Source organism: Vidua chalybeata, chromosome 3 (genome assembly GCF_026979565.1).
Source record: "Vidua chalybeata isolate OUT-0048 chromosome 3, bVidCha1 merged haplotype, whole genome shotgun sequence".
NCBI lineage: Eukaryota > Metazoa > Chordata > Aves > Passeriformes > Viduidae > Vidua > Vidua chalybeata.
In genome coordinates, this window is record NC_071532.1 from 48070580 (window position 1) to 48083467 (window position 12888).

The window sequence follows — 12888 nt, forward strand, 5'->3', positions numbered from 1 at the left end:
ACATTTGTCCCATCATTAGACATAATAAACCAATGAGAAAAAGAAAGCAAGGGGTAAAACCACTCTTTGTCATGCAGCTTCTCTTACACATTCACTGCAGGGATTTTTCAAAGCTGCACATGTGCCGACGGACACTGGCTGGTGGGCGAGAACTCTGGCTGCCTCTTCCTGAAGATTGAAAAGAAAAAGACACCCAGTGAGTGGCTATACACATGTGCACACATGGTGGCTATACCACTCAATAGGTGCCTGTCCCTGACCTATGTCTGTGGGCTTTCCCATTTTTCATTCTCTTGTCACCTCAACTTGCACATAGATTTCTCCTTGACTCCAGCACAATACTGGTTAAAATAGATTTTCATGATGTTCATTCTGCTTCCTGTGCTGAGCCTTGATGCACTTTACATACCAGATGGCAAGGGCTGCTGTGCATCTAGCTGTCAGAGGAACTTCGCCCCTGGTATTCTCAACATAGGATGAAATGATGAAAAAAGGAGCATCTGCCCCTCACATCTTATTTACAAAAGCATCACCAAAAGTTTTTGCTGGTGGAGTTTTTAATATATACTCAGCTGCTGCTTTTTCCTTTGTCTCTCTTCTCCTAATGTGTTTTTTTAAATATTTCTTTTACTTTTGGAGCTCTGGCTGAATAGTCACTAGCTTGCATTATATGTGATTTCACTACTGTGCTTCTTTTTTTTTAAAGGAAGCATTGGGTTTATTGAGGTAGACACAAAATGAACAGTCTCCTAAGCACTCTATCTGCAATGGTAATTCAATACAGAATTGCAGATTGCAGTTTGGGCTGTTAATATAGGATGTTTTCCATTTAATTTCTCTTTTCTTCCTTGCCCTGTCAAGCAGATGCAAATTCTCATTTGTCTTCCCCAGTATCAATAAAAATATACACACAAGCACATGCTTTGACAAAAATCTCATGTATTTTTGCACATGGAATGTATCACTGAATTTCTGAAAAAAAAATAAAATCATCATTGTATTGCAAATAAAATGCAAATTGAAATTCAGCATTTCTCCCCATCAAACAGTCATAGTGCATGCTTTCCAGACTTCTGTGTACCTCCAAATGACAGATTCATGGATGGTGTGTGCATGTACTACATACTCAGTACACGAGCCAAACAAGCCATTCCTCTCACCATGTACTAAAGCACAGGAGCACAGCATGATGTACACAGAACACATGAATACCCATTTGGGAGCAATAGATGCCTTGAGATGACTTCTGAACTATTATGAATAAAACACAAATAAGACATTCTGCTGAACAATTTTGCCAACCTGATTACTTTGAAGCCTCTAGAAAAATTAAATTCCTTACCAGTAATGAGATCACTGAGATTTGAAAATTTAAAAGTGATCATGACTAGGAACTTAATTAGCATGCTCTCTCCTCTACCTTATTAAAGTCACAAGGATTATTAGGCTTCTGATTAGACAGAATATTCAGCATTTCTACAGTCTTCCATTTTTCTTAATCAATTGAGAGAATAAGAGCTTTCTATTTCCTGTGCTTTTTGTTCAGTCACAGAAGCTAATTTTACAAAACAAGTAGCAACACACAGTTGATTATCTGAGAGCAAAACCCAGAGTTAAATGTATTTCACACACATGCAGTATTGTACACTCAACAGAGGGCACACAGCCACAGACAGCCCTGCTTAGGACCATGGAAAAGGTGGAAGACTTTTGTTTCAGAACATGGCTTGGCTGAGTCAACAGGCTTTGGCAGCCGTCATTCCTCATCTGCTGCCATTTGCTGGCACTTACGGGTTACTTAGCTGCACCCCCTTTGTACTTTTTCTTATTAATATATATCCCTTTAGTGAGTTCAGAGCAGTTCGCTCTCCAAGCTTTGTTGGTCTTGTTATGAAAGCCTTCTAAGTGAAAGGAAGAAAGAAGCCTGCTTCCTCAAGCAGTTCAAAATGCCTCAAAACATGTTCAAAATACAGCAAACTCTTCTTTTACTGTGATTGCAGATGTGCTCCTCAGCCAAAATCAGACACAAATGTTACATCTAAGAGAGTATGAAACCCCCAAATGCCTGGCCAGGTTTGCATTCTGGAGGAGGTTGTTGTTGTTGTTAAAATGCTGTCAAGCTCCATCAAAGCAGTGGTCTGTCTTTTGATCAAGGTCAAGGGTGATCCCCACATGGTGATGCACAGCATATACATAGCAGAAATCACCTAAATCTCAGGGTTCATGCTTCAGTAGAATTTGAATTTATAGTGAAATTTAAATTTATAGTATGGGAAATGTAGTACATGTGTTGATAGTTTTTCAGTGAATTATTTTCCAATTATCAAATCAATGTCAACTGTGTAAATAATAATAGACACTTTTGATGCATTGAATATGAAGTATCCTCATAGGCTTTCTTTTATCTTCCTAGTAGTGTGTGCTAATACTGCAGAGCTGTGATTCAGAATTAATGCCCAGATCTCTATACCTTTCTTTTTTTTTTCTTTTATGTTTAATGATGGCAATGTATCCCTGCTTCTTTCTCCTAGCCTTACAGGCAGTAATGGCACTTCACATACATTTCTCTGGTTATAAAACATTAGATATTCTGCCCATCTTTACAATATGAGGATTAATGAATCATTTTGAGGGCAGTCTTCTCAAGGGCAATTCCTGCTGAGTAGTTATTTCTATCCTGAACCCAGAGGCAGGATGGATCTTCTGTGCATTTGAACAAAGAGCTGGCATACCATCATGAAAGTGTCTGAGTTGCTTTATAAGGAACCCCTGGGTGCAATAACAGGGAGTCTGGCAGAGGAAGCAGGGTGGCAGTGCAGAGGGTTCCTGAAAGAAGTGGCTTAATTGCTTTACTTTATGTTCTTTGAAGCAGAAAAATGCTTCTGGCTAGTCATTCAGAACAGGGTAGGTAACAAGCCTGTTGAAATTCGCAGTGAGGAATATAAAGCATCAGAGGGAAGAGTCACTCTTGCCATCAGTTTTCCTCTTAAGTGTAAATGAATCATCCCATGCGGCAAACAACTGTGTCAGGATTATAGGAAGTGTAAATTCCTATCTGCAATGTTTTATATCTGTACAGCTGCGAAACTAGAAACATTCACCTTCTGCTCTGGAATTATTCTCTCTGCTCAATCAGACTCCCGAAACAGAATGAATCTATCTGGTACCCAAGAAAACTGAGATGCAGTACACTCTGCTACTTATTATTTGAAGTCATGGTCAGAGATCCTCCTCCCTAGATGTACTCCAAGCTGTAAAAAATCCTTCTAATTCCCCAGGTGAAAAAGTTATAGAATAGCATATCACCAGAATTTGTACAATCTCATTTAAAACAACTGACCATCAACAACATTAGGAAGAAAGTAAATTGGGGAGGATATTCAAGGGAAGTTAAGTGATAACCCTGAATAAACTCCTCATTTTTAAGAATTTATATATAACCTCTAGTTTTAGTACAGGAAAGGAGAAGACTTGTACCGTGATCCAACACTCAGACTGGTTGCCCTCTGCACTCCCAAGGAATGTATCAGCAACACCAGAAACTTTCTGGCCTGCATTTCACCTCCTCAGTGCTCTAGCAGTCTGCAAGATGACTGGGAAGGTAAGCAAACCTTATGTGCAGAACCAGACCACCAAGGTGTTCAACTAAACTCTCATCCCAGAGCCTCAAGCCTCTCCAGTTCTGGTATCTTCCAAGGAAGAAACATGTTCCTTGGAAGATGTTTGTCTCTTTGAAAGGTCAGGTTTTATGTACAGTTGTCATGGCTGGATCAAAAGATATCTACATAAAAAGAAGCAAGGCCATGTCCTTTTCCTGAAGGATGAGGAGCTGAATTTTCAATACCTTTCATATGAACTAGGACCAAGACAATAGATGAAGTTGGGAAGGTGGACAGATTCTTGGTACAATTTAATTTTTTAAACACAAGTACTAAATCCAGTCTAAGTGATGTCTGGAAATAATTACTCTGGGTTTTAAATTAATTATACTAATCAATGGCACAGCAACAAGTTTTGGAGAGAAATTAAAGAGCCATGGTGCAACGAGCAGTACAAGTCTACAGGGTTATTCACCCTCACCCAGCAGAGTGAGGCATATGGATAATTATCACCCACAGAGGACCGAGAAGCAGGAGGGATTTCATGGCACACCCTTTCTGTTGAGGTGTGAGCATCTGCTGAAGAGGACAGAAGGGTCAAGGTCACCAAGGAGAACATAATCCCAGAAGAATGCCCAGAAAGACCTGGCACTGAGCTGGATAATGAAGATGGAGCAAAGGCTGTGTGTACTTCAGGTCACCCCAGGGCAGCAGGAGCCAGCTGTGTGCTGGGGGAGTGCTCTGGCCCTCCCCAGTTGCTCCCTTCTGCTGCTCCATCTTCTCCTCTGTGTCAGCACAACCCTTGGTGCAATTGTGCAATTATTCAATCATTTGGCAGGGAACAACAGACACAACTAATCTGGGTCACAATTATGCCAGAAAAAAAAAGGAGAAAAAAAAACCCTCTTATTTCCCAATTTGAGTTCACAGTGTGGCTGTCCAGGTTCTTGTCCCTGCATAGGCAAAGTGATGGCATGGGATAAAGGAAGGCTTTGAATGTCAGTTCTGGCTTAGGGCAGCTTAAAGCATTTGTGGATTTACAGGCTATGATAGCCCAAAGTAGCTGCAGGAAAGTCTCTTGGTTGTCTGGGATGATGGCAGGAGAGATTTTTGAGATAACTTATATAACACTACGGATTAAGAAATGTATGTTTCAGAGGATACAGGAAAGTAAAGGAGGAAGGACTGGCTGGGGAGCACAGAGATGCCTGGGGCCACACTTTGTGCTCCACCAGAGCCTGTAGTGCCCAGGCACATGAGCTGCGACTACATGCCCACACAGTCCTGTGCTCCACCCTGCTGAGCCCACGAATGAAGCTGCCAGCTGGGCACGAGAGCCCACAGCTCAGTGGGGCTGGTGCCACCCACGCGCCTCATCTGCTCGCTGGGCACTGTCTGCGGGTGGCTGCGCTTTCAGGTGTAGCTCCCTGTCAGTCCTTGTCCGTCTGCTTGAGGTAGATAATCCCTCCGCAGGGGTTTCCACAGACTGTGGCATTTGCTTTCTTTGGTTTGATTGGTTGTTTCCTGGGTGTGTTGGCTATCTGGTTAGTTAACTTGTCTGGGGGACTTTGATATGCAAAAATATGAGAAATGTGAAATAAGTCCTAATTTCCAGACAATCCTTTCTCTGGGAAGGCAAGGCTTGCAAGCCAGTCAGTGCAGGCTGAGCGGAACCACCTGAAGATTTGGGTTGTGCCACAAAAATAAATGGCCAGAAAATAATACAAAAAAACCAATAAATTCCATTCAAGAAGAGGCAAAAATTAACAAGAACTCTTAAGAAAGTGTGAAGATTCCTGGCTTTAATACACCAAGGATGAGGAAAGATTGTGTTGTGTAAAGAGAAGGAGGATCTACTAACTAGAAGGTGGCTTGTAGATGGTTATTTTAACTGAACCTGTGATTCTCTGGGACGGATCAGAGTGAAATTGCAAACACCAGCAAACAATTTACTAGTGAGGAGTTGCTATAATCAGATCAAGGGGCACTTGTTTTGATAGAGTTTATGATCAGCTTTGATATCTCTGCTCTGTGGTGCTGCAGCACAGCTGTGCTAAACTAATAATTTGCTGCTGAAGGGGACAACTCTTGCCCCCTGTTCCCCAAACCATGGGCATCAGGGACAGTTTCTCTGGTGCTGACATTAGTGTTTATCTGACCTTGAAATCAGGCTCAATGAATCCAGCAGACAGTAATTAATTTTCTTTTCTTTTTTCCTCTTTGTAAGGATAGTTATAGTTTTATAGGGTGGAAGAAAGCCACATCCTGCACACCACAAAAGAAGAACCACAGAGAGCAGAGAAGGGGAAACAGCTTAAGAGGAAATAAACTGAAGCAGTAAGCTAGAAATGGTAAATTACCTATAATGAACTAACAAGAAACCTGGAGTTTTTAGTTGTCAAGTGGGCTTTAAAGTGACAAATTGTGTGATTGCTTTCAGCCTGCACAACTGTTTGCTGTTTACAGTGATAATGACTTTTAACCTATGCTTGTCAGGTGTGGGAGGCTGAATGCCAGAGCACATATAAGCTCTGAAGAATTAGTTGACTTGTTATTTCAAAATTAAATAGTCCCTTCACAACTTTAGTGTGGAGGCAGATGTTATATTGATACAATATACTTTCAGCCCACACTGAAAATGGTTTCTTAGAGTCCTCTGACACAGTACAGAACCTAGCCTCTCATGCTGGCCATGTTTATTAGTGACTCTTTGACAGTGTATGTCTTCTGTGTGGTGGAGTCTGTTCTAGAGATATATCTTGGTCTGAAAACCCTAAAAGAGATCTGACAATGAAGAATTTGCCCATTCAGAGTCCTAGAGGCACAGAGGTAAGAATACAGAGAACAGAGGGGAATGTGGTCAGGTCTCTGCTCTGGGTGTGAATAGTTTTCAGTGTATTTGGGACAGAGGGAAAACAGAATCAGAAGACAAGTGAAAAAAGCATCACTACTATACTAGCTAAAAAAAAAAAAAATATCAATCAGATCAAGCAGAAAGCCAAGAAAGAGATTTTTAAATTCTTCACTTGTCCCTTTACAAACTCTTAAAACCCCAAGAACAAAAATATAAGAAAGCAAGTTGCCCATTACAGAAGTCTCAGGGACAGACCTTTAGCAAAGACTACATCCAGATTTTGGACTGAGTAGTGCACCAGAAGTTAGCCTTTGCTTTGCCATATCCATCATATCCATATACATGTATTTGTAAATGAACATGTCTGAGTCTGCAGATTTTATTTCTGAGAGGGTGTAGAACCATACCCACCTACATTCCCTTAACAGACACAGACCACCTTCTCTCTCTGGGGGTAGGATTCATTTGTGAATTATAGAGTCTGGCTAAAAATCAGGTGCTTTGTCAGCATGTGATCATAACATCTGCAGTTTGTCTTGTGGTGTTTTGCTTTGTGAGGCATCCCTAAACAAAGGGGAGAGTTCATCACAAGAAAGGATAAACTTGGTGCACAAGCCAGAATGCAAAATGCCTTTCACATCAGTGAAAGAGAAGACATGCAAGTGTTGTCCCCTTCTTGGGCTCTCATGTGCCTCTTATGTGTCCCTAAGCAAGGAAAAGGATTAAATAAATAAGCACTAGTTATGCATTTCACATTAGTAACTTTGCACTGAATTGTTGAGATGAATCAAAAGTATTTTTCAGATATCTTAATTTGAGGGGAAAAAACAAACTCCAGTATTAACTGTATATAGATGTGTATAATACTTGTGCTGTTTTATAGTCCTGTTGTTATTTATAAAGAATATCAGTGAGCCACATGATACCCTTCAGTACCCAAATTTTTTCACCCCTAAATTAGCTCAAAGATGTATGAAATCACAAGGTGGCTCAGAGACCCCTGCAGAATAAATGCTTGCAGAACACCCTGCATGTTTATTCTAGCAAGTATTTTTACATGAATTATTACGTGTTTGTGCAGTGTCACAGCTCTCTTAGTTTCTGCTGAGGTGAGGTAAATAACAGTGGCATGGGCTGAAACATCACACTTTGAGAAAAGAAAGGAGGTAAATTACATTCTTGACTTAAAAAATGTTAAAGTGACCTCTAGAAGACTTGTATTAGTTCTTCATTCCATTTCCATTTTATATTTCAGAGCAACACTCACACACAACATGGGTTTGGGGATTGTTTTTTTTTTTTTTCCTAAGGGTATGCTTATGAGAGTTGGAATCTGATTTCCATATGAAATATAGAGAAATATCCAGGGTTTTAGGTGCTTAACTGGATGTAACCTTCAACACGTATTTATGTATCTGACACTCTTTAAAGGTGAAGCTTTCTTCCTTACTTCTCTCACAGAGACAATTGTAACCAAAACAATGTGAGAGTGTGATGCTAAGCAGATAAACAACACTTGCTTATCCCTACATGGGAACACAATTGTTTGTATCACTCACTAATGAGTTGATGCACATTTGCAGCATCCTAACTGGATATGAATAATGTATACAAGTACCAAAATACAAGGAAATGTAATAAGTGATCCAGTCAAGCAAGAAATTAAATTTCAAGTGGTGTCCATATTCATGTGGTTTATGCCAAGAAAGCTACTAACATTCCCCAGGATTTCTGTAGTGCTGCCTTTGCTTCCCCTCAGTCAGGAAGCAGAGATTGTGGTACATAATTGGAAAGCTCCCCTCTGATGTGACTCTGTATCTTTCTGTCATTGTGCTTAAGTATTGAGATTCATTAAACAAAGCTGCCTGGTGCTACACCCCAAGCAGAAAAACATTTTGTGATTCAGCATCTTGAGAGCTGTAAAACAAGAGGAGGAGTAGTAAAGTGAAGTTCTCCAGCAGTCCTTTGCCAAGAACCAGGCTGGACTCAGAGACTGTGCCTTGGATATATGTCCTGTCAAAATCTCCTGGGAGAACAAAGTTGTGCCCACCCCCGAAAAGAGTGTGGTAAAACTGCCATAGACTGGGAACTTTTGAGAAAGGGAGGAAATTGCATAGAAACTTACACAACAGCCCTCTCATTTAAAGGGGCCATGCACATAAGATGTGACTCTGACTGGTGATAAAGAAGCAGAAGTCTGGATTGGGAGCAGAGGGTGCAGGCAATGTATCCTGTAAACCTATTCAATATAACCTGGGTTTTGTCTGAGGGGGGTTTATCCCCACTGTTCTTACTGCGAAGCCACTGCAGAACCTCAGAGATTTTCCAAGTTATTTCTCCAAAATGTAGTCTCAGACAGCCTCTCTTTAGCCCAGAGGACTGAGATTAAATTGCCAGACCTTTTGGTTTTGCTTGACCACAAACATTCCAATCATAGCATGTATTTTTGTCCACTTCTCCTTATCCTGTTTTAGGAATGGCATGTGATCAGCTATGCATGAGCTGGGACTCCCTTTAGCTGGTATAATTTGCAAGGAAAACCTATGGTGCTTTATGCAGCTATGCCCCTTATTTCTCATTAGAAGGATTAGAAAACCCACTATCACCAGACTGGTTATTTTGCACATATACACACAGATAGACAATTTGGTATATAATTTGATATGTGCATATGCCATGCCTGGTTTTTAAAGAAATATGGCTTTTATTAGTTACTTAAATGAGAAAGAATGTAAGTCTGGAAGTGATATCCAAGAGTCTTTTATCCCTTATTTTGTATTTTATTTTTGGTCTATGGGCCAGCACTACAATATATGTGTATCATAATCAAATGCAAATTCAAGGCTATGGAAGACAATATTAGATATAATTATATAGATCAAATTTAACAGAGAAACCCTGCAGTGGGGCTAGATGAGATTGCTATTGGAATGTTAAGTTTCACACTCCCCTGTTATTTTTTGTTTCTTCCCAGTTCTTTAACATTGGTTCTAAGAGTCTCTTTGGAACCATGTTAACTGTCTTCTGGGAGTTTTAAATATTCACTTAATATACTGAGAAGGACAGAACAGCTTGACTGGGTTAGTTGTATTTTCTTACATGAAATTCACACCACATCCACAAGAGAACTGGGTAAGAGTTTTTACATGTCACAGTGCTATGTGTCTGCAAAATCTTTCATGGTTTAAGACCAGTAAACAGCCCAGCAAAACCAGCAAACATACCAGCTGCTGAGAGAGAGATGTTTGGCATTAATACCCTCAGCTATCCTTTGTGAGCATGCAAGAAACTTTCCCAAAAAGGCACTGCAACCTCAGAAAAGGGTGAAGGACTACACTGAATACAGAAGCTGGGTAAATGTTAAGGAGGGCTGAAATAGGAAGATGAATCGGGCCAGGCCAGGGTGCCACTTGCCTTCCCTGTGACAGCTGCGTCACCAGGAGCCATTCTAGAGCTGCCACATCTGCAACAACCTGTGAAGGAAGCAGACTCCTCCTCCATGATATGCCCTGAGTGTGATGCAAGGGTGAACCAAATGTCCAGTGGTTTTGGAGCCCCATGCCATGGCTGGGAGCCCCAAAGCCATGGACCAGCACAGCACCTTGTTCCCCATGGTGCCATTGCCCAAGAGAGTCAGCCCCAAAACCAGGGTGTGGGTGTGGGTGTCAGCTTTTTATTGGAGTTTAATGGAGAGATCAGATATACAGCAACAAATTGTTTAAATAAACAGCCTTATCTGTCCTGTACAACTTTGCCATTTTTTTTCTTTTCAACCTCTGTATAATTTCCCACTGGCAGAAACTCACATCCTTTCTGCTGTTCCAAAATTCTCTTTCATAATATGCCATTTCCCTCTGGGGTAAGTTTCAGTAGGATGGCTGTGCAGGCAAAGCAGGCTTAAGGGTCTTCTTGAAAATCCCCTGGAATGTGGTATTTTCCAGGATCTGTAATGGCAAAAATTAGGGTCTGTCTTATTGTGCAGTAACTTATCTGCAATACTAGTGCAGGACACGAGAAGTTTACCCACTGCATCAGTTTTCTAAATTGCAAAGCAAAGTAGTCTACCATCTCCTATCAGATTCAGCAATCGTCTCTATACTGGTTTGGCACTGTTGTAGGAAGGTAAAACTACACGAGATGCTAATCTGTATAAGAAGCATTTAAAGATAATTCTTGTGTGCTGCACAAGACTGTGTGCTGGATGACACACTTCAGGACCAAAGAAAATACTTCTCACATTGGGCTTGTGTCCTGAAGCATAGTATTTAATATATCTCTTTTACAAAAGACAGTACAATGGTGAACAGTTATTATTTGCACTTTCCACTAAACCTACTTGTTTCAGAAGTTTTGATACATTTTAGCCAGACCAAGGGAAAAATTCCCCCTGTGGCTGTTGCCAGGTTGAGTAGATTGGTTTGTTTCGATTTCACCTACTTCAGCCTGCAGAGATCAGGACAAAAGGCAGTGAACAAAAGTGCTTTCATGTATTCTGTTCACACTTTGCTCTCTCCCTCCTTGCCTCTATAACCCCTTCTTAAAGATAGAATATTGACTGTGCAGAATAATAACATAATAGTGAGAAGATGGAGTACTCCTGAGCACCTATTTCTGTGACAGGGCTGTTAGGCTGGATTAAGTGACAGGCTGTAAGATATCTACATTTGAGCAACTGCAGCAGAGCATGCTGAACATTTACTCTCTGTGTGTGGAAGCTCCAAGTCTTGCCATGCTTCACTGTACATTTGCCTCCTCCCACCACCGTGAAAACCAGTGAAACAAAATCTTCCTGGATGTACTTGTGCTAAGATTCCCCTCACCATGTGTCTGTGGGAGGCTTTGAAAATGAAGGCGGTGAAGAGCCCAAAAGCCTTTGTGGACTGTGAATAGCCAAGGGAAATGAGCACGGCTTGTCAGTACAGTTTGCTCAAGATGAAATGGCAACTCAGCAAGTCAGTTTAAAGAGAAACATTAACTTCAGAATACCTGGAGATAATTTTATAACTGGCAAGACAAAAAAGCAGGTGGTTCCTTAAGCCATGTGTTACTAGAGGTTACTGAGAACCCTAATTCTCAGTTTAAAAACTGCATGTGGGAGCCAGCACAGAGGGAAAAAGGACAAAGGGAAGCAGGAAGAAGTTACTAGGGGATGTTGGGTTGTCTGCAAATTTTTATTGGAATAAAATAAATCACATTTGAGAGATCCATGGCCCAGGTCACTGGATGCCTGTGACAGCAGTTTAGAGGCATGGACTGCTGAAATGTGTGAAAAAGATAAATTACATGTTTGGAAGTACTTTAAATTAGCTATTCATTTCTAAAGGCAGACAGCTAGATGAAAAATAATTGAATGTAAATATACTAAAATTACAAGGGGAAAGCAGGTAGCGTCTGCATTAATATGGAGTCCTGGCCATTCAGCGAGTCTTGCTAATTGGTTTTGTATTAATTCAGATTTTGCTATATAATGTATATTGACAACTAAATACTTACTCTGATTCAAAATGCACTAAAATGGTGTCCAGACATGGGGTCTCAACCATAAGTTTAAAATAATTTATATGTGAAGACTGAGGGAGCAGATAAGCATCACCTGCTTAATAAGCCAGACCTGCAGCTTATTTCCCAAAGACACAAAATTAACTTTCTTCCTGCAGTGAGTCCTGCAGCACTCCTGGAGAAGGCATTCCCTGAACCCTCATCAGAATCAGCATCTGAATTGTCACTGTTTGGTTTTTTTTTTTTTTTTTTTTTTTGTCATGTGCTACAGAAGGGAGCATTGCTTCCTCAGGGAAGGGATTGTTCAGGCACTGTAAAAGTGTCCTTCTCTTCAAGCTCATTGACCCTCATAGACCAAAATAAATTCTGAGACCAAGAAGAATGGTAAAGATCACAGCAAGATCCATACACAAATGTTTCCATCTTACATCTGGAAAAAATAAAAAATAGATGCAAAAGGCTCTCCTAACAAATGCTGCTATGCCATCATCCTATAACAGCCAGGATTTTGTAATACATTCAAGCAGGAAACGAACAATAAATGTCCCCACAAAGCTTCAACACAAGCAGCAGATATCTCTCTCTCTTCATCTCTCCTGATGGAGCTGCTCCATTTTTATATATATTTAAGTATTAATTTGACAAGAGGGAAAGAAAGACAGTTGCTTGGTACTGAAGACACTCACGAGGGATCCTTCAGACCCAGATTCAAGCTCTCTCACAGAATACAAAGTATTTCCCTAGAGTTTGCTCCACAATATTTTTTTCTCTGTTCCAAAATACTGCTGGACAAGAACTTACAGAAAGGAGACTTGCCCTGGATAGTGCATAATCCAGTTATAAAACATCTACCTGGGAAATTAAGGAGAGGCACTTAGCCTAAATGAGTGCTTTAACTGTTGGGGTAAGATTCCCTCATGATTTCCCAATGTCTTC

General features: G+C 40.6%; 1 protein-coding gene across 5 annotated transcripts in view; it reads right to left on the bottom strand.

Moving 5' to 3' along the window:
• Positions 1–12888, bottom strand: part of GRM1 (glutamate metabotropic receptor 1) — a 184738-nt gene that overhangs the window by 16410 nt on the left and 155440 nt on the right. For 2 of the 5 annotated variants that reach the window (XM_053938914.1, XM_053938913.1), the window contains exon 8: positions 88–168. The exons of the other annotated variants lie outside the window; for them this stretch is intronic. In XM_053938914.1, coding sequence (XP_053794889.1) covers positions 108–168 — 61 coding nt within the window. In that variant the 3' untranslated portion in view covers positions 88–107. The remainder of the gene's footprint in view (positions 1–87; positions 169–12888) is intronic. 5 annotated transcript variants of the gene reach the window in all.